The sequence below is a fragment of the Primulina tabacum genome, chromosome 13 (genome assembly GCF_025594145.1).
Source record: "Primulina tabacum isolate GXHZ01 chromosome 13, ASM2559414v2, whole genome shotgun sequence".
NCBI classification, from domain to species: domain Eukaryota; kingdom Viridiplantae; phylum Streptophyta; class Magnoliopsida; order Lamiales; family Gesneriaceae; genus Primulina; species Primulina tabacum.
In genome coordinates this window covers 32,592,651-32,618,769 of record NC_134562.1, presented here as the reverse complement: position 1 = coordinate 32,618,769, position 26,119 = coordinate 32,592,651, and the positions used below count along the sequence as shown (strand labels likewise).

Here is a 26,119-nt window from a genome sequence, read left to right as displayed (position 1 = left end):
ATGATAACTTTTCCGTTTTCAGGTAAATATTAACATATATACACATCAATTTTTTAAGTGAAGATCGTAGAAATTAATGTTTCTGAAACTTTATCCAAAACGGGTTAACAAATTATCCATTTGAATTAAAGAAATAAAATATTTTTTTTGCTAGGTCGACCATGATGATGATTTTACCAATGTTACACCTGAAAAGATGTGAATAAAAGTAAGGATGACAATTTCCTCGATGGAGAATTTGATATTCGACTTGAATAGAGAAAAATATGAAAGAGATTTTTTACCCGATTAAATAAATGGATAATTGGTTATCGAGATTTTCAGGGGTATGTGATAGAATTAGTATAGAGCTGATGTTATTTTTTTTGGATAATGATGTTAGGATAAATTGTTTCTAATTTTTTTAATTTTTCTATAATGTTTAATTTGCTAATTTTTATATTTTTTCCTTATTATTTTCAACAATTTAGTAAATATCAATAGCTTACTCCAAATAATTCAAATTTGAGAAAATATAATTATAGGTGATAATATGATATTTGGGTAAGATATGTATATACAATCTTTCGATGAGTGTAAGGATGATGGTGAAATTGAATAGCAGATGGAGATGATGATGATAAATATAATAAATGAGGATGAAGACAGAGGATGTGAAATCCTAACCAAAGCTGACTCATTGTAATCCCTAACTGAAATTCAATGTAGTCGAGGAGCCAATCAGCCAATATATATCAGTTTTATATAAATTAAAAAAAAAAAAAAACCAAAGTCATAACTTATTTGCACTATTGATTTTGTATTTGTTCACAAAATCTCTATAGACTTTTTTCGCATTGTACATCAATTGTCTACTGAATGTGGCGATCAAGATCAAACTCCTGTTGTTAAAACTAGTAGAGATCACCAAATAATCAAAAACAGAGAAAATTATGAGATGTTTATTCACTCTCTCTAAAACACTTCCATCGATCACAACACATTCGTTGTCGAACTTGATAATCCATGCGAAATCTTGGGAATATTTTGCGAGATGTGTATTCAATTCAGAGTTTTGAAAACTTTTAATGAATTTTTTCAAATGATAGACTTTTATGGATTTGATAGAATTTTATTGACTTTTACAGAATCTCACATATTTATAAACATATTTATGTAGATTCTTGTAGATTTTTTTGCAAGATTTTTATAGACTTTTGTGAAATCTTTTTTTTTTCATATAGAATTTTATAAATTTTGTACTTAATTATAACATATTATTTTTTATTAATTTTTTCGAACCAATAATAAATTGACATATATAACACATTCAGTTTGAAATATTTTTTTAATATTTATATTAATAAATAAATTTACTTATTTAACTTAAATCATTTAATATTTACATGTGTATATATGTGGGCTTGTATGCATGTTTGTAAATTTTTTAAAATAAATCAATTGATTAATATGTAACATTGTTTTTGAATTGATAATACACATGTGAAAAGAATATTATTTAGCATTGTCTGGATATAATTTTGTATAAAAATATCATAGCTTACATATTAATCGAAATGCTAAAAAGAATTTAAAAAATCATGGTCGATGCGAGGCTATTCAATTATGAAGAATTAAACGACATTTTTTTGGATAATCTTTTATTATTATTGAATATTACATTAATTTGTATAAATAATAAATTAAAAATCACAAAATCAATTATAGAATTCAAAATTTCTTATGATATTAAAATAACAAAATATTAAATGAATAATCAATCAAAAATGAAAAATTCAAAAAGTAAATATGAAAATATATATAGAGATATACTTCGAAAATTTGAGAGAGTGATAGATATAGATGAGAGGGAGAGAAGATAAGAAGAGATATGATGTGAAGCGACAGATAAAGAAATAAGGGGGTGTATTCAATCTTGGAAATTTAATTACTTTTATTAATTTTTGTAGAGTTTAAAAGTATAGAGGTATTGAATATAGATTTTTATAAACTCTATAAAAGTTTAGTTGTATTCAAATTAGATTTTTCTATAATCTTAAAAAATCTTGTGGTATTCAAACTTGACTTTTTAAAAAATCTATAAAAATCTGCAGGTATCCAATATTTCCATAGATTTACAATGATTCTAATATAATTATTTATGTACAAACCTTAAAACTCTAGGTACAACTATAATAAAAACTCAAATATTATCTTCTACCCACCCTAGAGATTTTGGTAGACTTTTAATTGAATAAAATATCTTTGTCACCCATATATCTCTATTTCTCATTCAAAGACGACGTTTTTCTCCTCTCTAAAGAGAAGTCGAGGGTTCCTCGAATTTAGAGGTATGATTCCTTTCTTGAATAATTATTGATTTGATAAAAAAAAACATATTATGATTTTTATGTATCTCTTTCTGTGTTCCGTTCGTTATTTGTTTCTTTCTGTTTATGTGTGTTTGCTCCAAATTTTTGCATATAATGTGATGTGTGGAAGTCTGTACATCTGAATTTCAGGTGTTTATCGTTTGCATCAAATGGTGTGATAGATAAAATAAATTATTTACAAGATTGTTCTTATAAGGACGTTGGAAGACTAGTTCCAAATTCATAGCTGTTTTCATAATTTATCAGTCCAATTTGTCAACAAGGACCAAAGTACTTATTAAAATTGCATAAATTTTCAAGCCATGGAAAGCGCACGTGGCCAGCCAATTTCCTTTCGTCTCTATGCCCAAGTCTGGACTCAATAAAATAGAATTTGAAATTTGTTGATTTTTTACCCTATTATTTATTTTATTTGCTTTTTTATATATATAAAAACTTATTAAAATTGAAAATTTTGTTTTTGGATAATTAATTAGTAAATCAAATAAATTCTTTGTTTAGAAAAATAAAAAAAAATCCTCATGGAAATTTATGTATATGCGAAAAGAACAATCATAGAAGGTTTTGATCTATCAGTTTCTTAAAAAAAATATGTTTCAATTTCTATATTTCATTATGTTGAAGCTAAGAAATTATCGACAGTGGGTCATCATAATGTTGTACCGAGATGCTATAGCAAATCGAATATGGAGTGACGTTGATCATATTGACAATAACGAATATTAGATTTTTTCATAAAAAACTGCTTAAACTTTGTCAAATTTCATAATGTTTTGATTAGTTATTTATTATATTGATTAAATTTATATATATGCTTATAAATTAAAAATTTATTGATTAATTATTTATGCATGTTGAATAGTCATGGGGATTGAAATTTTGTTTTTGTTAAATTGAATTGTGATTTTTTTCATATATTAAACATATTTACTTTTTGAATAAGTAAATTATTTCAAAGTAAAGACGTTATTTATGTTAAATAATTACTAGTTCAAAGAAATTATATATATATATATATTTTTTGAAATTTTGATTTTGTTAAATTGAATTGTTATTTTTTCATATATTAAACATATTTACTGTTGGGTGCAATAATTGTCCCTACTTGATAGAACGATCGAAACATGATGCTTGAGTTGCTATGCGGTTTAAAAGATTTGAGTTGCACCATTACCACTAGCTATAGCTTTTGATAAAGCGGTAAGCACTCGGTCCTACAATTGGTATCAGAGTCAAGGTCATGAGTTCGATTCTCATTGATTGCAAGGAGTGCAATTATTGGGAGGGAGATTGTTGGTGCAATAATTGTCCCTGCTTGGTAGAATGATCGAACCATGATGCTTGAGCTGCTGTGCAGTTTAAAAGATTTGAGTTGCACCATTACCACTAGCTATAGCTTTTGGTAAAATGATAAGCACTCGGTCCTACATTTACTTTTTAAATAATTAAATTTATTTCAAATTGAAGATTGTTATTTATGTTAAATAATTACTAGTTCAAAGGAATTATATATATACGTATATAAATTCATAAAATCACAAAATTTACATCATCAAATATTTGTAAATATCTATCAAAATCTTGCAAAAAGTCTACAAAATCCATGGAATTTTGTTTACAAATTTTTGAGATTTTGCCAGAGTCAATAAAAATCTAACAAATCCACGAAAATCTATCATTTTAAAAAAAATTATTGAAATTTATTAAATCTCTACAATGAATACACCCCATTAAATAACTTGTGTATGATTTCGAAGTTTTAAAAATCCATTCAAATTTTTGGTTGAACCAAATACAATTTTAGATAAATTATAGTTGTCACTTAGGCTTTAATATTTGTATTTTAATGAATTTCATGAAGTAATTAAAAGTCTATTGAAAATTTGAGTATCTATAAACTTTTATAGATTTTTTAAAAGTCAATGTTGAATACCACTTGATTTTTAAAACTCTATGAAAATCTATTTTGAATACCACTAGACTTCTATAGAGAATGTAAAAATCTTAATTGAATACATCTAGACTTTTAAAATCTACAAAAATTCATTAAAAATAAAAAATCTTCTGCATGGAACAAAAGAAAATTTAAACTAACCCCTGAACTTCCTTTAATTCCATCAGTACCCCTGTACTAATAACATATAAGTGGACCGTGCACCACCTCAAACGCCATAAAAACACACTCTTGCGTAGAAGAGCGATTGAAGAGAAAGCTTAGTCCATGTCCAGATTTGAATTTCAATCTAGCAAAATTGTCTATCGAGAGGAAAGAAACACCGGATTCTCAGAACATCATTTCGATTTCCTTGATGTAGAATCGAACAGGAAGCTAACTCTAACCTCTTCGCACAATCGAGCGCCGAGCAGAGGATAATTGCGAAGTGAAACACAGGTGAGTATGAGAATTCGATTTGATTCCTTCTTATTTTATAGCGAAATGAACGAACCAACATTTCTCAAGTTTATTTCTCTGATTAAGGTCGGCAGTTTCCGCGTATTCTCCGAAAATTTAGTGAATCAATCACAACTGTTTGGAGTTATGTAGATCGATATTTGTGCTCAAGGGGTTGAAATAGTGAGGGAAATTGTCACCGAATATGTATTCGAATACTGCTGCTGCGGTATAGTGAAAATACGTATTCGGTATAGTGAAAATACGTATTCGAGATTTAATGGTAACTTATTTTAGTAATTTAATGGTGTATTTTACCGCATAGTCTTATACTTTTCTCGTTAAGTTTTCGGACCACTTTTGCCTGGAGCAGTTCCAAAATTGTCACCGACTGCCGGATTCATTCGACAGCCAACAAAAGTAGTTTAATCCTGGCCCCCCTTCTTTAAATTCGTAGCTGGATAGCCTCCGATATGTTATTAAAGAACTAGGATGAGAGGAGATTTTAACAACGGCTATCATTGTTTTAGTTAAAGCAACACCCAAATAGCCTAAGTGCGGGCCAAGTGAACTAAGGTATGAAATAAGGCTTGAATTGGCATTTAATTATGGTGATTCTATAACTTTGAGATAGCGGTGAAGGCTAAAGAGGTATAGATTGGGTTTTGGGTTTGCGCATTTGTGAAGATGCAGGTCATTGGTAGTCTTCATTTAATAATTTAATAACAAATCAAATTGATGAATATGTATAACGATGGTCAAATGTTTGCTAATTAGGTACTGGTTCCAGATTGGTTTAGCTTTTATAAATTGTGGAGTTGATTAGTGTTATATGACAAGTTGTGCAAGTGATAGGACTACACATCTTTTTTTCATTTAGGCGCTTGGGACGAAATTTATAGTAATTGGGGTTAAAAAGAGTTGTCACAATTTATCGGGATAATACATAATTATGTCTATGTAGTTCGCTCTTCCCCATTTTATTCCCTTAGTTTCACATGTGCCATTTAAGTCCCTCAGCTTTTACATTTTGTCCCATAAACGTCCTTGATGTTATCTCGGTCGTTAACATCTGACAAACTTCACGTGATTCCGGTTTCTCCAAATTAGAATAAAGATAAAGCCCTACCCCTAATTTCATTTTGCACAACTTGTGAATTGTCTCTCACAAACTGAAGATTTCTTCATCGATCACCTAAATGACGTCAAGGAAAGTATCACGAGAATCTCCATGGACAATAATTGTAAGCGCACTCTCTGTCTATTTGTACTTAATTTGTTGTTCTGATGTGTAATCGCTCCTAGCTCCCGGAGCATAGCATATTTAAATATGGGAATCGGGAGCGATTATACATGGGCGCAGCAAAATTAAGAACAAATATAGAGCAACACTTAAAATTGTCAATGGAGTTTCCCGTTGTGCTTTCCTTGGTGTTGCGGCATGAGATCGGCCAAGAAATCTTCGACTCAGGAGAGTTGTAAAGACAATTAACTGGTCGCATATGATGGGATTGCGGCTTGAGATTTTCTTATATTTTAATTTGGGGGAGCTGAAATCATGTGCACTCCACATGTGAAGTATGTCGGATGTTAAGACTCGTGATGATAACGAAGGACGTTTATGGGACACAATGAAAAAGTTGACTAGTCGAGGGATTTAAATGTTCACATGAAACTAGAGGGATGAAGCAGGAAGAAGGGAAAAGTGTCGGGACATAGTTATGTTTTATCCCGAATTTATCACTTGGTAGAGTGGTTTATTATTTGGGGCTGTAACATTTGAATGCGTCTCAGTAGAGTGAAGGCTTCTGTTACAAGACAGTATTTTGGACTTCATATAGAATGTACTTTACCAAAAATGTGATTCTTGGTTTTGTCACCATGCCTCCACCATTGTTGTTTGCTATCCAAATTCTGAGTTTAATTGGGAGGAGAACTCAAACATTAATCGCATAGTAAACAACAATGGCGGAAGCATTGTGACAAAACCTAGTTTAGAATTTCGTATTTGCAATTTTCCTAGCAATAAGCTCAGTCCGTTCAAAATAGATGTTGTGTTCATAGTTATTAAAAACCCAAAAGGTCGTGTCCTTCTATGCTCAAGGCTTGTGAAGGCTCCACCTTTGCGTCTTGACACAAGGTAAGGTGCAATCTTCAACGAAGCCAACACTTTAACCATAAAGCCCGAATCTTGGTGCGTTCAAAAGCTCAAGGCCTAATGTTAAGCACACCTTCAACATAGAGCTAGTAAATTCACAATGAAATGCAATATAATGAGCATACTTTTTCGTGTTTTGTTCATATTCCTACACAGTTATTAGAAAAATTTCCCTAAGGCAACCCCACTTCTATGCTCCGCCCAATTACCAGTGTTCTAAATGGCACCCGCCTAGTCAGGAGGCGGCCATCAACCGCACCGACTTTGCTGATGAGGTAGGGGAGGGCGAGGCGGTCAAAATTTAAAAAACTCTAATTATTAATATATTACACACTTTTCATTCAAAACATAATAGTCAATCCAATCACCCACATTTAATTTATGCATGTATTGCATGATTATGTATAATTATGTATAAAAAATAGCAAAAAAAATTCAACTACCTAGCATAGTTATAAAAGGCGCCTAGGCGCAGCCAGGCGCACCCAGGCACAACACATTAATCAAGCGCGCGCCTCTGCTGAAAGGCGCGCGCTTGTGCGCCTGTACCAATAAAGCCATTTATGGTTCGATTCTATACATATAATTAAAGCCCAATAACAAACAAAATCCCTATTTTATGTTTTAAAAAGCCCTGCATGTGTCCGTTTTTCTCCCTAGCGACCTCTCAATTTCTCTCTGTGTATGCGACTTTGCGTGCAGCACTGCAGCGGCCTTTCTCTAGTCTCTACGTCTCAATTCTCAAACTTTTTCTGGTTCTGTCATCTGCGTCTTACGTCTTGCGTGCAGCACTGCAGCGGCCTTTCTCTAGTCTCTACGTCTAAATATACTATGATGCACTTACAACTTAATAATGAATTTTAGATGATTGGAGTTTGTTTTTTGTTATGATTTATGCTACATTATCTGTTAATTGATTTTTATTTATATTGAAATTTTCATCATAGACTTAGATCATAGCATATAATTCAAGGCGCTTTTGCTAAAATAAGCGTGCCTCGTCTTCTGACTTGCGCTTAAGCTCTACGATTTTTATGAGCCTTAGTGCACCTTCCGCTTTTAGTTACTATGGTCATTGTTTGCTGAACCTATTGATTTATGGAGAATAAATTATTGGACCAACAGCCAAGCACAACTCAGAGACGAGGTCTTATTATGATTAGAGTAAATTCTTTTGTATCAGTCACTCTTATCTCATCGAGACTCACAAGGTTTTGGTTTCTGTACTCTAATGCAGTTTCTAGCAATGAATTCATGCTCATTGAATATGAAGAATAAGAAAAAGTTCTTATCGCCACCCAAAACCGGGCAATTCTCATCTCACAATCATCAGAATATCCAAAAACCTGTGGTCCCTATAGGACCTCGTTTTCAAGCCGAATTGCCTACATTCATTGGCCCTTCTTACAAGAAATTAGACACTTCACGTTGGTTAGGAACCAAAGTTTGGCCAATCAAGAACACAAATCTGCGAAAAATTATGACTTTCAATGGAAATAAGTCCCCTCAAGAAAGGTTGAACCCCATTGGGAAAGGAAGAGGTGCTACTTGTTCATGCCATGTCCCCGGATCTTCTGAATGTGTTCAAATGCATGTAGCTAAGGAAAAGATTAAGCTAAAAATTGAACTTGGTGCTGCCTTTTGGGAGTGGAAATTCGGTGAAATGGGAGAAGGCTCGTCTCAGAATTGGACTGCAAATGAAAAGCAAAAGTTCGACTCTATTTTGGAAATGAATTTCTCAAAGAAAAATGATTGGTTTCTAAAAAATGCCTTAAAAGTTTTGCCAAACAAGAAAATGGAGGCAATTATCAGCTACTACTTCAACATAATCGTTCCTAGGCAAATAAGCATGGAAATCAAGTCCGGCCGAAACCCAGTAGAGATCACTACAGATGATGAGGATACAGAAGAGAACTTTTCTAGTCGTAGTCGTCCCAAAAAAAGGTTGAAAACCGAGTCTCCATCACTGAAGTGGAAGATACTTGACAGGAGTAAGATGAATAAACACTGAGTAGATTCATTTGCCTGCACTGGATACTAGTGTCGATATTTGATGGCTACATTTTTGACAGTAAAAACGGGGTTTCTTTCATTTTCTTTTTGGCTCAAAAGCGCATAAAACTGAAAGCAAATGTATGGGTGCATGTCGGCAATGATGATTTTGGGCGATAATCCCATCAGTTGTGAAGTTGTCTACTGTGCACAACTTGCGTTATTTATCCTAATGTCATATAGAATTAGGGTTCAGGATTTTGAATTTTGAAGGTATGATTATTTGTCCTGCCACTCTTCCTTATGACCATTAGCCTCTAATGGATCAGCCTTTTCTTTTGGCTTAATGGTAGTTCAAGTCATAGTCTTTTATGGCAAACTCTTCCTAGATAGGCAAGTTTCAGGGGTACTCATAATCAATTTAAAATGCGGTTCTTGGTTTCTAAATATATATTTGGATTGAGTTATTTGAAATTGAAAGGGGGCTGTTGCTCATGAACGTATAGGAAATAGATATATTGTGTGCATCAGAAGTTAGTGTTGTGCTCTGGTGTTGTCAACACGAGCGCACAACATGCAGCAGAAATTGATTATTTAACACACACGTAAACTTTTAATAAATAAAAACCATATTTAAATTATGCACAAGTTTCATACTTGTGCGATGCTTCATGGCAAAATTCAATAGAAAAATATGTAAATCCTTTACACAAAACAATACTAGTGAGAATAACAAAATAAAATTCATTGACACTCCAAGGAACTAAAAATGCATCAAATAAACCAAATAAAAACTAGGTGCATAAACCAAATTTGCTTAAAACAAATAAAAGAACACTTTTTGATCAAAACTCTGCGTGAGTGTTGTTCGTGAGTGTTGTCAACACCAATCAACAAAACAAATAAAAGAACACTTTTTGATCAACACTTTGCGTCAGTGTTGTTCTTGAGTGTTGTCGACACCAATCAGCAACACGGTAAATATGTGAATCAATCACACAGACTCTTCACACGAATATCTTCAATTCTGAACTATGAGTGTGTTCAAAGACAAACTCCAGCAGCTCTCCTATGCTGCAAAGTGATCACCCGATCACACAAAAACTCTCATCAAAATAAGGTCGGCTCTCGTATTTTTCTTCTAAGCAAGAACTCTTCTGCCGACCTTTACGTGCAATCCCAAAAACCTCAACAGTTGTGCCCTTGCAAAAGTGATCACCCGATAACAGAAAACTTTAACAACTATACAATAAAGTGATCACCCGATCACATAAAAACTGTATAGCAAATATATGTTGAATTTTTGTCATTTCTTCTATGTGAAAAGCTATCTCGTCCAACTCTCTCTCTAGCACACTATTGTGGACGTCCATTCTCTATGTATATATATCACATGCTAGACCTAGAAACACTTCCATAAAAGAGTCATAGAAAATATGAAATAAGATTTTCATTAGATATAAAACTCTTTTTAACAAGGATAAAATATGTTGGAGATAAAAATCATATTAAAACAAATCATATAATATTTAGATATAAATCAATCAAGATCTTGTCATCTAAAAATAAATCAAGCAAGATCTCATAATCTAGAAAGTCAAAATCTTAAATTGATAATATCAATTTATTAAAATAATAAATGAATAAAATATTCCTTTCAGAAATCATAGTAATTGAGATGGATTTGCATTGCCTTCAAGATCCATCATTTCAAATTCATTTAATTAGCTATGATGAATTTTAAAAAGTGTTTGAGTGAATATATTTAAAACAACTTATAAGCTCATATGTCTTATGAGTTGGTTTATGAGCTCATAAGTTGTATGATCTTATTTTAAAATAATTTGTTGATGTGTTTGGATGAACTTATTTTAAACAATTTAAAGATGATGTGTTTGATATTGTAAGATTTTTTATTATCAAAATTACGACAAAGTGTGTAATATTATGAAGGTAATGTAAGTAGCTATATATATGAAAATAGTTCTAGAATTTTATTATAAACGTTAAACCTATTTTAAAAAATATATAAATATTTTATATTTATAATATAGTTTAGAAAATTTTATATTAATCTGTTCAAATAAATTTTGATTTAAAAAAAGTCCATATTGAGGATGTAAGTAAAAAAGAAACGAACAATTTATTTTGACGGCTTATATTATACTTGCAAAAAAATTTACCAAACAAATTTTACATTTTTTTGAAGAATAATAATCTTATTACTGACTAACTTCGATTGGTTACTGCATTATTTAATAACTTATTCACAATTTTGATAATCATTTGATATGTTCGATATTTCGTACATTGTGGTTAAGACAGGTAACATATTAAGGAGTCAAAGCTCATTGAAGTGACAACTTATTATACGTATGATAAAACATCTATACAGATTCAGAGTGGAATTGTTATTGACAATGTATATAATTATTTGGAATGATCTATATTTCGCAGAATCATGATCAAGACAAAAACATTAAGAATTCAAAGTATTTAGGCCAATTAGAGCGGATTGAAGTCTCAATCTCTAATTTGTAAGTTAAAACATTTATACGTATTTTGATTTGTTCGTGCACCATATTAACTTATTAACAATGATCGTACAATCATGATCAAGACACCATGTTAAGGAATTTGGTGTCATTCAATACCAATTTTTGTAGATGAACAAAAAATCCGACTTCTTATTCAAATGAAGTAGGTCTCGATTTGGCTGTCGGTCATGACCTTCTCGATGAAATGCCAAATAACTAAATTAGATAACACTAAAGTGACTGGAAACTTAAAATAAGAAATGAGAATTGTTCATGATCGAAATCATGTGTTAACGGCCTTGGTGTTGGTTGTCAAAGCTCCAACCTACATTTCTTGGGACAATACATCTGCCATGTTCTTTTGTATAAACAGAAGTTCAGCAAATGTAATAGTTATCAAGCCTTAGTCACTTACCATGTTCGAATTTCATCCACAGGTTTGGTCATAAAACATTTGTTGATTAGTCTTTTCCTCTCGTTTCTGAACAAGTACGATAACAGCAAGTCGAGGCAAGGATTTTCTTTTATCCACAAGACGAAATTACCCGTATAAAGTGCTATACGTTGCAGGCAATCGTCCCCAAGATACAACGACTTCAAGTCGAGAGATTGCAGCACTACAAACTCTCGAAAGCAGCGAACAAATATAAACAATATCTTTCAAATATGAGATGAAAATAATTGCAGCAATATGGCAAGAAGAAATGCAACGAAAATGATCAGCAACCTTCGAAAATGGCGGATGAGAATTATTTATAGATGATCACCAGGTTCTTAGAAGAGACATGTCTTTACGGACCGGATGCAAAGAAGAGTCACAACTCTCTGCGAGTAGGCAAGGGACACAAGGTTTGGTGTAAAAAACAGATGGGCTCTGAACCCAGCAACAAGTGCGCCACCGCACTGCACCGCGTCGGGCCGAGTGTGCGTGCGAGTGTGTTTTGCCGAGATACAACCTATTAGGTTGTCTTCTTCCTTCTAAAAGCTTTTATTACCCCTTGGGGCCTAAACCCTTAGTTCAACTTGGAGCTTACTAGGGAGACTTCTTTTGGTTATTTTCTTAATGTGAGACAAGCTACATTTGAGACATCTCACTTTCCTTTTTTCATTCACCACTCCTCACTCTTCCTATTCTTTTCTCTTCATTTATCCAACAACATTGTCACCAATTTATATTGGTAATCAAATATTTACTCGGCTTCTATCCTAGCAGCAATTTTAGAACCCATTGTTTTGATGTCGAGAATAAACCCTCAAATACATCAAGGGAAATACCCGGTGTCATATATGATATTTTTAGGATCTTAATTAGTCGAACTTAAAAAGTTGGACTTAAAACAATAAAGTATGTTCTTTTTAATAAAGTATGTTCTTTTTCCACCTTTTGATTAAAGACGATTTTTCAAAACCAAATTTATGACTTAGAATGATTTGTCATTCAAAACCTATTTTGTATAGGTATGGTTAAAATAGGTACACTTTCAACAAATTTAGAAACTAATACTTCTCATGAATTTTAAAATGTCACCGATGTAATCTCATGTATTATGTGAAATAAGATATTAGAAAACACAATTAAATCACTCAACAAAACAGTTTGTGATATTTCATGATGGTTGTGCAAGGTTGCAACCCCACGTATGAAAACCTAATGAAAGTCAAAACTATATTATAACGGATATATTCGCCTAAAATCAATCTCTTTGTGGAAATATATCTATATATATACAATTTTTTGAGTTAAAAATCATTAAAAAAAATCAAAAACTAATCTATCTTCAGAAAAACTTCGATCATTAATAGAAAGTTTTCAATTAAATAATAGATGTTTGTGTAAAAGAAGGATTTGCATTGAGCTTATCATATTTTCTTCTATGTCGATATCACGTTTGAATACCTTTTTATTCTCGAGGAAGGAGATAGATAGCATAAGCATGACTTGAGAGTTGGGGAGGAGAGAACTCAAACATTCAATGTTACTGATACCCCATAAGAGCTCGGGTCATGGATGACCCGATATATTAATTGGATAGCCCAAACCATAGTCAATATGCAGGATACTTTCTGTAGTAGTCTGGCATGGGGATGCCCGAGATATTTTCTTCCCAGACAATTGAGCGCCCGGGCTCTCATGCAAGCGGGCTGTCTCGAGAAGCGCATCACACTCGAGTGTATTGATATGAGCAATCTTATCTGTCAGAACAACATAGATTTGGCGTGTTAGATAAGTTATCAGAAAGTATGGGCAGCCGCCTTACCATACTTAGCATGTGGCACTGAAAACAAGGTAGTAATGGGATTTACTATTATAAATAACATGTATACTTCTCATTTACTGATTCTGGAAATTTTGAATCTCAAGCACTCACATATATTCTAACATATATCGTTTATGTTTTTTCGTCTTCAACCTGCTGACTTAAGCACCGGAGTGGTCACGCCAGACATCCCTCCGGCGTCCATTCACGAGTTTTTTTCCTTGTTTGCAGGTTTTATCTGAAGCCATTATCCTTACTCATATTTCCTAAACACAAAATTATCTTTATCATCCGGTGGATTGTCCACATATCTTATACTCGATTCAACCAGATATCATCCGTTACCATAACATATAGGAAATAAGTGCAAGAATTATGAACAATCAATTGCAACTTTCCAACTTTAATGTGTGTAGTCCTTTTGGTATGGGGATATAAGGGGTCGATTAGATTACTTTGATTCAGATGGTTAATTTTACGCTCCTTGAAAAATAAAATTGAAAATAAAAATAATAAGTAATGTTTTAACCATTACTTTGTTTATTGGTTGAGAACCCTTTGAAAAAACATTATTTTAAGAAACATTATTGAAAATGATTTTCTTTTCAATAATTTCATTTGTATTTTTGGTTAGGATGCAAATGCTTACCATTAAGACAAAAATAAAAATTAAGAGGTATGTGGGTTATTTTCCAAATTTGATACTACATACCTAATAATGAAGATTGTTGATAAAACGAGTTTGTTAAAAAACCAACCAAATAATGGTTAAAAAACAATTTCATCCCATAATTTCATTTTATCATACGTACCAAACGAATATAAGTCTACACACAAGAATGTTCAAACCTATGGAGTTTTTTTATTCTTTCTTTGTTTTTCTGGGTTAAATTCACTCCATGGTTGAAAATAATTATACTTGAAAGACCTCTCATATATATTAATCCACGTAATTTAATGAAACCCTTAAAACATGCATGATGCACAACCATGGACGAAGAGGGGTCACCCGAATCTTCGGAAAAGCCATGAAGTTAATTTAGGTGCTGACATCATCTGCCAATTTGACCTCCATGCAAATCCCACGTCCAAAACAAAATTAAACCCTCAGATTTTGTCTTCAATCCCCACTCCAACTCGCTCTTTTTATATAAACATACATGTATTATATATATATATATATGCATGAATCATATTCACCACCTGATCATTTAAGATCTCCGGGGATATATATATATATATATATATATATATATATATATGCATGAATCATATTCACCACCTGATCATTTAAGATCTCCGGGGGTCATAATGCGCATGTGAATATGCACGGAGGTGACGCAATGGCATTCAAGAAAGGGAAGTGGAGCGAGGAGGAGGACGAGAAATTAAGAGCAGCTGTGGACGAATATGGGATTCAAAACTGGGTGGCAATTGAGAAATTCTCGGGTTTAGACCGGCCGTCCAAGAATTGCAGACTCCGTTGGTTTAATCATTTGCGGCCTAATCTTAAGAAATTCCCTTTCACGCAAGAGGAAGAGAGGATTATTCTCCGTTTGCATCACAAATATGGCAACAGCTGGTCTCTCATCGCTTCTGAGGTATTTAATATAACTTGATCAACTTCTGTGCTATGCAAAACATGAAGGATATTTGGTACTAAATTTGGGTCTATTCATGAAAATTTGTGACGAATATACGCATGCATGTTATAGACAAAACTCAATCTTACATTTTAGTTTTTCTTTGAAATATATATTTTCTCTGCATAAAATATATTTGTATGCGACATTTTTTAAGCTCTGTGAGAATACCAGTTTTATGAAGAATTTGTTCAACTAAACGTCAATGTACTAGCTTTCTACTTTTGGTATTCTTCTTCCAAAAATCTAACAAGTTTCATCTTTCAACTCTCTCATAGCTTGTGCTTTGTTAAATTTTTGTCCCTTCAATCCACTCTTATTTTCTTACCTAGTTTTACCACAAAAAATAGCTACAAAATAGCATTTTTAACGAGGATTCATTCTTGGCAAGCAGCAAGCGCGAGCTAATTAAGAAATGCCTGACTGCTCTTTTATTCGCGTATACTATAATGTAGAAACTTTATAAACTTGACGCAATATCTACATCAACATGGTTAGTTGCAAACCAGATTCTTTACTACAAGCTTTGAATTAGGCAACTCGTTTTCCTACTTAGTTTAAACATTAACAAATAAATTCTTTAGAATTTGGAAGCATCACTGTCGGGATATTATGTTTCTGCAGCTACCAGGAAGATCAGACAACGAGATAAAGAACTACTGGAACAAGAGGGCAAAGAAATGCAAGAAACGCCACCTTCCACTTTATCCACCACAAACACAAGAAGAACAGAGCCCAGAAAACTCCACTAAATCCGAAAATCAGAACAATGATTCTAACCAAACCAAAAACCAGGGCCGAAATTGGCTGGGAGACAATTTCACCCCGACAAATTACACCACCCTTGCACATTCTTCCATCTCCATTGACTCCCCTAAACTCCAGCAAACCACAGTACTAAATTCCAAAATTACTTCTAGTTATCCATCTGTTGCCTCTATCACAACCTCCATCGGTTCACCCCAAACCCTTGTTTCTTTGTCAACTTCTGAAATTCAATGCTCGACTTTGTCCCCGGGTCAAATGAGCCAACCAAATCCATCCCCAAACATAGCAAGGCCGACTCATGTCCATGCATTGCAGCAAGACGGTGTTGGTTACAAAGAGTTCACACCTCTTAGGAAACCTCCGACCCTTACATCAGTAACGAGTCGATTCAGGGAATTTAGGAGAGATATAAGTCAATTATCTCCACAGGGACTTTCTGTCTCAGCTTCAAAGTCTGCAATTTTAAATGCATCAGAGTTGCAACCTACAGATTCTTCCACACAACTCCATCATTTCTGGCCCATGGAATCACCAATATCACCACTCAAACTCAAATTATCACCCCGGGTGACCAAACAAGATCCTGCAGAGATAAGTGCAATAAATTCCCAAGTTTCATTCCCTGCAGTCCAGTTAAAATCACCAACCAAAGTTCCACATTCTCCTCTCAATTTGCGTTTGTCAATCCCTGTACCTTCAGATCCCACCTTTCTATCAGAATTATCAAGACCATATTCAACTGTTCGATTAAGTTCATCCACAAGAGCAGCTTCCCTTTCTTCTCCACAGCTGAAGCCATCATCATCTCTGCGACCTGGATTTGCCTACATCTCAATTAAATGCATTTGATACTTACCTTTTCGCTCCCCAAGATTCATCAGTCACCATCAAAGCAGAGTTCCCTTCAACCCAGTTTTCTGCACCACCAATCCCTGAAACAAACAGTTGCATATCTGAAGTGGCCACACATAGAAATGCCGAGATAATGGATGCACTAAAAGAAGCTCGAGATAGAATACAGTGCCTAAAGAAAAAGTTGGGCGAGAACCGAAGTCCAAACAAAAGCTTGGGTGAAAGCATAGTACAAGATTGTTTGTCACCATCAAGCTCAAAGGAAAAACATCTCCTGGAAAGAACCTTGAGAAGTGAAGACCTGTCAAGAGGGAACTCAAAAACAGAGGTTTTACTTGATAAAAGTGCCAATATTGATAACATATCATGTAAACTCCAGAAAAAGGTATGTTCAAGGAAAAGAAAGTGTGCACATGAAGAAAGCACAAAAAAGGAAGAGCTCAAAAAGAGAGAAAATCCTGAGACAAAAGCTTTGTTGGAGTATTGCTTGAAGAGAAAAGAACATTCATTAAGTGAAAACTTGAACATGCAAAATTCAACATATTTCCCAGATCAGAGACACTTGATAGACTTGGTTGATCATCTTGACAACCAAAACAAAACTGCTTGTTCAAATATAGATTCTTGGGATGGTAAACTATATCATATACAAGATTCAGCAGCTCAATGCTTGAACGAATGGTCTATCACTGAGGGATTATTCACTGAAAGTACAGAATTTTCTCAGGAAGATCACTTAATGGGAGATTTACTGAGCCGAGTGTCTGGAATAGAATGTTCATTAGATTTACAGGGGCAAGTGCCTCTTGCCGGTGCATTTGGACAAATCTACAGGCAATATGAAAACACTGCTATCACTCTAGTGAAAGATAATAGCAAACTAAACTATCTAATATCGGATGAAGGTGAATTTTGTTGTCATCTATCTGAACAAAAGTTTTCATATGGCATGGAGAGAGAATTTACAGAACAAGAAAACTTGATGGATGGTAATTTGGCTTGAAACATCCCAATTTTGTGAATCAAGTTTGTTACTCTTTCAATACCCTGAAGCCAATCAGCTAGATTCTAATTGTGTACTTGGTAAGCCGCTTTGCAAACCTGGGTTTTCAGGAGGTGAACAATCCTACCTCCAGTTCTCTTGCGGGGGGCTTTACAAATCTAGCTTGAAAACAGAAGATACATCAACCGAAACCTGGAAACAAGAGCCTTCAGCAGATCAAAGCTTGGAGGAATTGTTGGTGGAAACCAATCGGTTGGAAGGTTCAATGGTTTCACAACAGCAGAAACTTTTAACCAATGTAGTTAACCCCACAGTAAATTCGAGCACATTGTCTCACTTAATGGAATTCAACCATGGGAACATTCCATCTGGCTGTGGCAATACAGGTGAGTTTAAAAGCAAGCATCTTCAGGTTTTAATTTTAATATCTTCATAAAAGCTTAAGAAAGTCCCAAAAACCATGTCCTGCAACTTTTTTTCTCAACTGCTTAGGAGTACTGAAACAAGAAGAGGAACACAACCACATGGATACCATGCCTGAAGAATTATCCAGCCTGCTTGAATTTTTCCCGACAACCATCCACACACCGGTGTGGTACAAAAACAGCTATGAATTCAAGAGGTGAAGCTTATAAGTTAAACAAGAACTTCAGTCTTAATCAAGATTAATAAAAAAGTCATGACTAGCTCAATTATTTTAAATTCAAGACTTGATTTGTTCTCTTATTCGTCATGTCAAAGCTGACCAATTCGTGTGTGGTCAAAATACTTTACTAAATAAAAAGTATCCAATAAACACTTAGCAGAACATAAAATCTGCCCTAGTTTCTCAGCAACAACACAATTCAGACAAAAAAAGTCAACCATAAACATGAACTTTGATGTCAATAATCACATAAGAGGACAAGACTTGTCTAGAAGCCATCAATTTTAGGAACTTCCAAGTAATAATATAGAAAGAAATTATCGTGTCTTTACATCTGTAATATTGGAAAGCAATAAATTTTGCTATAGATGGTAAATATCCGTGTTACGCACTCCCCTCGGTACCACTCTTACAAGCAATCTTCCTGAGAAGGATAGCACCAGAGAATTTCAATTTCCAATTCCAAAGAAAGAGAGCCATTTCTAAAAGAGGTGCCTACGCGTCTTGATAGAGGGAGATCCTAGGTTCACCCAGACAAGAAAGAAGGTTGCCTGGCAACGGGAAGCAAAGCAAAAGCTCCATCCAACATTCCTTGCAGACTAAAAAAACTGATGGAGGGATAAAAACCTCTCTTGAAGTGAAGCAGTTCTAGTTTTTCACTTCAGTTTCTTATTTCCAATTTTCAGTTTTAACTTCAATCTTTCAGCTTATTTTTCACCTGTGTTCATGAAAAATGTTAATATCCGTTATTGGTGAGATAATCGAGTATGAACAATTTGATTTTCTAGCTTGCTTCATTTTCATCCTTGGTTTCTACTTAAATTTTTGTATGTTCAACATCAAATGGACGAGGTTAGAACTAACGACCAAATCGACGACCTCAATAGCTTATTTCGAAGTTGGATCTTTATTTCTTTCACAAATTGGTGTTGAATGACACCCGACAAGCCTGCGCAAATTTCATAGGAAACAAATACTATTTGCTAGTGGTGAAAAATGCAAGAATCCCCTGGGCCGATTTCCGTGCTTACACCATAACTAAGGGGAGTAGGACTTTCTTCAAGAAATAATGTGCATGTGCTAAAGAACATTGTCTGTCACTGACTATAAATTTGAAAGAAAAATCGAAAGAGTTCTCCTCGAGATTCAAGAGCCATTCCCATCCTAGATTTGACACGCAATCCAATTATCAAACACCAAACCACTTAATCAAGTACTGGGATATATTAAAAATCGTCAGCTGATCCAAACTCACAAAAATCAAATATCAAGATTAAGTTGTAGCTTTGAAAAAGTAAGATTTTAAACAAAATTCCAATGTGTATATTTTAAATTATCATTCATTTAGAACTTTTGAATAAAATAAAATTATATAAAAATTATAAATTTACAGATATAAATATCATATTAAAAGTTTATCATATTAAAAATTTGTCTAAAAATTTTGAGGCGCGATGTTTGAAATTGACGATTTTAAGGTATTTCAAATAAATATGTATTAAAAATATTAATGAATTCATAATTATTTGTCCTACCTACCTAGGTATAATTGTAATATAACTCCTCATTCTTAATATATGTGTGTTAGAGATTTGTTTTCAAGAAAGTTTTTCGGCATTATTTTTTAATGACAATGAAACTTAACTGTTATACTTTGATACACACTGGATTTACTATGAACGTGAATTTGCATTAATGATTGGGATCACTTGGAACTTCCACCGAAGAAATGGAAGAACTTGATCGCTCGAGAGCCTCACCGGAACTATCTTGAAGCAGAACTTAAGACAATTCGATGGATTTTATACGAAAAAGCATCAAGAGCATCAATGATAATAGGAGAACCAAGAATTTCTAAGAAATAGGATGATGTTTAGGGAGGAAAAAAACCACGTCCAAGAAATTAACATCTCTCCCGAAAGGTCGGTAGTGATTTACAGATGTCAAAATAGAATAACAGCACGAAAGGTTGTCGAGCCAAAATCCTATCCACTCAATTTGCTGGCTACCAAACATTTTTAGTGCAAGAGTCAATAGTGCATCCAAACTCATTTTGTTTCCACTGATAATTGTCCTCATTACCTTTTGTAGATATGATTATAAAATTAATCAATAGTGTAAAAATGACAGTAAGAACAATATCATATCTTAAATGCTGAAAGGCAAGTCATTGTATTATAAATTTTCAATATCACATGAATGATCTTTGTTGACTGCAAGATATTGATCCCAACTCGAATTTCCTGGCTCAGGCTCTGTTTAATTAGTATGAAATTAAAGTACAAACATTTGATCAACTCATACAGCTTGAAATTTCAAGTCGTTTCTTGTTCAGCCTCTTTGGAAGGAGCGAAAGGAGGCTCATATTTGGCAAACACCCTATAAGCAGATATTGCAGCCAACACGAAGAAACAACCAACATCAACGACATGAAGACCCAAGGCTAATCTTAACTTGGTGCAAAACTTTCCATAAGTATTACAGGCTTCACTCCATGAAACCACTCTATCACCTCGATAAGCTAAGTCGAGAAGCTCCACCACCGCAGCCATTGATGTCACCATTAAGTAAGCCAACACCTATAAACAAGAGAAATCATTTTCAATAGTTGACATGATGATGATACACCTAAAGAAAGGTGTTAAATAATATATACATGACTAATATTCTGATATAGCAATATGTGTTGCACCAGATTTGAAAAAGAATGGTCAGGTTTGTCTCTGTATTCTACGCCCCGATTAGTGTTTTCGGAGATAGAAAATATGTGCTACTATCTATCAAACAAAACATATCGTTTAGACGTTTACTAAGCAAAACCAAACATATACCACATTTTCCAACACAAGCTCCGCAAATAAATTCGGTCATACCCTCCAAAAGACAACTGTCAAAGACAAAACATTCCCTAGCCAACGCGAATACCAGTTGGAAAACAATAAATCGAGTAAAATTCCTCGAATATAGGTCGAAATGCAAAAGGGTCAACAAACAATCATTTCATTAAATTCTTCACATAAAATGGGACATATAAGGGGAAATTTTAATGATTTCAACCACAGCATTCAAACCTGGAAGGTATGTATATATTAAAGCGGCCATAATAGATCAGAAAATTGATTGCCTACACCTAACTGTCTGGCCGTCTGTGTAGTGTATCCTTGTGCCAGACCATGCAATTATATCACAAAATATATATATTAATTTCTTTCTCTTTAGGCTGTGGCAAAGGACAGAACTAGCAGAGCAGAAGAGACAGGCAGTTTTCGACTAAAAATAACAATTTTCAATTTTCATATCCAAATTAAAGAATCTGTAAATGCAGTTAGCTTAGCTGTCCCTAAAAATCAAGTCTTTTTTTTTTTGTGAACATGGATATGACAGAAGTTAAGAATTCCTGGGGAATCAAAACTTCAAAAAAAATTTGAAATGTATCAGATGAAAGTATGTCTTTCTTTGCAGTCAATGTCATAATATAAAAAATTTAAACTTTTGAGAGCTAGAACCCGCAGACTCAACTATGGGAAAGGGTTAAAGCTGGAATGTAACCTGGTCGGTAACAAAGAAGAGCCATGCTTTGGTCACTAGACATGGAATCCAAAAAGAGACAGCACCAAACAAGGCATATCCAGCAGATATTGCATTGATGCAAACCATATACCTAAAAAAAACCCACAAAGTAGAACTAACAAAAACACACTTTTATATCATAAACAGAAGAATCCAGCTGGGAGGGGGGGAATTAGAAAAACAGAGGATGAAAATGATTAAGTTCTTACTTGAGTACAAGAAAATTATTGAACTCTAGATTCCCATAAATGATATTATCCTGATGGTTGGTAACAGTGATCCATATGGATGCAACATTAAAAGGGATGACAATAAATCTCAAAGAGAAATCCAAGATTTTGAGGCTGGATACATCATCACCAAGAAATCCCATCTTCCCGACTCGTTCAACGGGAACTCACAATTCAATGTGCCAAGAACGATATAAAGATAGAAAAAGGTGGGAAAGTGCGCTAGACAATTGGTCTGTTTAGTGGGAAAATGTAGTTGGATGAGGATATTTGAGGATAGTACGTGGGCTATTCTGAGTTACTTTGTAGTGCTTTTGCTTGAAGAGCATTGGGGAAAAAGTAGAGGTAGATGGTGGATAGACGCCAAATAAGTTGAATTGAGCTTATTTAGTGGGGAGAAGAGAACGAGCACAGGATGGGCACAGCTAGCTTTTTTCACAATAGGAATGAAAGGTGGTATGTGTACAGAGTTGATGTGAAAGTTTGGGAATTGTTAATTCCCCGAGTTATATGGCAGACGGTATTCTGGGAATTAACAGTTTAAATTTTATATCTAAAAGAACACTGAGTCTAAGATAAACGATATTTATTCCAAAAATTAAATAAACAATTGATTTACAATCTCAAACATAAAATCAACACTTGTTCGAACTTAACAAATCAATTATCTAAAATCTAACTCAAACAGTTCCAAATACGAACAAAGAATATTACCCGAAATACAAGAATTGATGACAAAGATAAAAGAGAAAAAAATTAGGTGTATCTGTTCAATCCGAAAAAAATCAAGTTTGAGTTTGGGAATTTCGGGTCCGGATTAGACTCGACAGCTGACCCGAAAAAAATGATCGGGTTCGGTTGAGTTGACCCGAAAATTTTAATTTTTTTTAAATATAATTAATAAATATTGTCTATATTTTTATATATTGTATGTCTGGAAAAATATTTATTGTATATTTATATTAATTTTCATAATTTAATATTTATTTTGAACATTTTTTTTATTTTTTAAACAATTTTTTATTTGATTTAGTATATATATTTTATTTTTCTACAATTAGACTTTCAAATTTAAATCATATATGTTAGAGAGATTTTGTTATTACGTGTTTAAAATAAAATATTATTATTATTATTATTTGAATTTTATTTTAAAAAATTCAAAATAGGGTTGATCCGGGTTCGGGTTCGAGTTGAGAGTTTAGAGTTTTCGGGTTGGCTCGGGTTGGGAAATTTTTGAATAACACTATTGCTCAACCCAACCCAACTCACCCAAATTGACACCCCTATAAAAAAAATCATTAGAATTAAAAATAACTAATTTGAAATATAAAATTATATGCAGTAAAACTATTTTTTGAATAATAAAAATAATAACTGAAAGAGGTATCCAAATACATGGTTGGGACTCGAGAACCGCACAATAAGTCAATATCAGAGCTTTAAATCGGTTTACTCGACCCTGCTCCTGCTGACAGTGCCCGCAAAGATCGATCCAACGGCTCAGATTTTTCGAGTCAAATTTTTTTTTTTTTACATAGAGATGGCCGTTCATTGCGCCTGCACGGGCAGGGTGAAACAATCCCTTTAAATCTCACATCCCTCACTTATCCTTCGTTTTATGCATAAAACATTCTTGCTCCTCGAGTGTCGTCTTAACCGGCTCCTACTTAGCCTAAGCTAGAAGCACCATAAGCTAGGAAATTTCGCATTCTTGTAAACTCAAGAATCGAGGGTTTCTGTAATACGGATTCTTGTTACAGAAATGTATTCCACTTCTAAGCCCAAATATTAATCCAGCGTCGTAAGTACAGATTTTTGGTTCCAAACAAGAACAAATTATGGAAGAGTATACGTAAAAAGTTAAGCTGCTTGGACTTCTTGCTCGTTACCTGAGAAGTAAGATGAGACAACTTAATGCTGCACATCACAAAGCTGGACTTTCACATAGCATTCTTTCCTTTCATCTTAGACTGAATTCAAAGATACTTTGATCATCAGAGAATGGAAATCAACTCCTCATCTTTGGCGCACTTCTTTAATCTGATCGACGGATTTGCAAATTCCGCTGCATCTCCAGTCTAACGAAGCAACACTGGTGTTGCCTGCCAGGGCCTTCCACTCCTAATCATATTCATTCATCATGTAGTGCAGTGATTCATCATTTCTCAAGGGTTCGTTTAGTTTGTGTTGCTCGGATTGTGTATATAATATATAATATTGTGATTTTTCATTCAATATGTTGGATCAAAAATTTCTTGCAGCTTGTCTTGGAATTTATCAAGAGCATTCTAAAGGACAAAGGTACTAATTTGTTAAGTCAAGAACTGTGTGTTAATTATATGCTTCTCAATTTATCAATTAATTATGCAGTGTTCACAGGCGCATAATCTTTTGTCATATATAATATATCTTCAAAATACATAAAACAATTAAGAAAACCACAAACTCTTGCTTATTTTTTAGCCAGGACACGACCATATTTCATGTTCGCAATCGTTGCTGCATGTTGTGTTTCATAAAAGCACTGGATCGAAAACAGGGTCAGAAGGAGCTTAAACTGCTAATTCATACAGAACCATCGAACCCGATGACATATATATTTATTTTCATAAATTCATTTATCAACTTATAAAATATATAGATAAATAATAATTCGTTTTGAAGATTGTAATGTTATATGCCGTTAAATGTGTTCTTCATATCTGTTTGCATATTAATGTTTGTTGATTTATAATGAGATGGTTTAAATTATATTTAACAATAATCAAAATATCATTCGAAAAAGAACATAAAATTTAAACTTTAAACCGATTTTCCTAACTAATTTTTTTTAGTTTGGGTAATTATTTAATAAACCAAAAAATTCATCACTAATTTTTTTTTCAATTACATAGAAGAGGGGAATTAGAACTCAGTCTAAAGAAAAGGGGCAACGGATGATACCAACTAATTAAGCTAAAAGTCCGCTTTATTCAAACTGTAATTGATAATGGATTCAAATCGCACTCAATCACCCAAGCAAAATTCTGAGCTAAAGCGTCACATGCACAACAAAATGAGCAAAAATTTATTAGTAAAAAAGAACCCAACATGAGGTGAAACAAACTTTCGTATTTAATTATAACAGCGGAGCTATGTCTGATTCATAAGTATCTAGGGTTGGCTTCATCATGTGTTAGACAGTAATAAGTTCAGTTAAAATCGAACTGAATTTTCTAAAATCGAATTAATCGAACTGTTTTTTTACAACAAACCGAACCGACCGAACTTTACTAAGACAAACTAACAAAAATCGATTATTTTGGTCACTAAGACAATTTACCAAAATTTTAGAAATTTTCTTAAAATAATCATGTTTTAAATAAAAAATTGCAATATGAAAATTGAATTAAATAAATTTAAATTTTTTATAAAAAATATTTTTAAGTACAATATTATTGTCTAATAAATTTTATTAGAAATTGTTATATTTATATCCTTATAAACTTTATTAGAAAATTTAATAATATTAATTTTGTTTATAAAAGTTTAGTTTGTTAAGTTAACCGAAATTTTATATTAAAAACTGAAATCGAATCGAACTAAGCTATATTTTTAAAAATTTAAACCGAAATTCCGAATAAACCGAATTGTTAGTGCAATAATTATCTTTGCTTGCTAGAACGATCGAACCGTGATGCTTGAGCTGATGTACG

The 26,119-nt window shown here is 33.3% G+C and overlaps 2 protein-coding genes and 1 long non-coding RNA gene across 5 annotated transcripts; 2 read left to right on the top strand and 1 right to left on the bottom strand.

Annotated features, from left to right (window-relative positions):
* Positions 1-4,355: 4,355 nt before the first annotated feature.
* On the top strand, positions 4,356-9,381 carry LOC142522923 (uncharacterized). The gene is made up of 2 exons (XR_012814548.1): positions 4,356-4,764; positions 8,160-9,381. It is a non-coding gene; the product is annotated as an uncharacterized LOC142522923 (long non-coding RNA).
* A 5,617-nt stretch (positions 9,382-14,998) lies between these two features.
* On the top strand, positions 14,999-19,590 carry LOC142523342 (uncharacterized). 3 transcript variants are annotated; one of them, XM_075627103.1, is made up of 4 exons: positions 14,999-15,310; positions 15,977-18,361; positions 18,468-18,597; positions 18,990-19,590. In XM_075627103.1, the coding sequence occupies exons 2-4, from the start codon at positions 17,959-17,961 to the stop codon at positions 18,994-18,996; spliced, it is 540 nt and encodes a 179-aa protein (XP_075483218.1). In that variant the 5' UTR covers positions 14,999-15,310; positions 15,977-17,958; the 3' UTR covers positions 18,997-19,590. The 3 variants fall into 3 exon arrangements, with proteins under 3 accessions (XP_075483218.1, XP_075483219.1, XP_075483217.1); XM_075627104.1 differs by having other exon boundaries at positions 18,468-19,590; XM_075627102.1 differs by lacking the exons at positions 18,468-18,597; positions 18,990-19,590 and having other exon boundaries at positions 15,005-15,310; positions 15,977-17,274.
* A 1,177-nt stretch (positions 19,591-20,767) lies between these two features.
* LOC142523366 (CASP-like protein 2D1) lies at positions 20,768-22,891 on the bottom strand. The gene is made up of 3 exons (XM_075627142.1): positions 22,401-22,891; positions 22,171-22,282; positions 20,768-21,200 (listed from the first exon to the last, which is right to left on the bottom strand). Exons 1-3 carry the CDS (start codon positions 22,562-22,564, stop codon positions 20,937-20,939), a joined length of 540 nt encoding a protein of 179 aa, XP_075483257.1. The 5' UTR covers positions 22,565-22,891; the 3' UTR covers positions 20,768-20,936.
* Between the last annotated feature and the right edge of the window lie 3,228 nt (positions 22,892-26,119).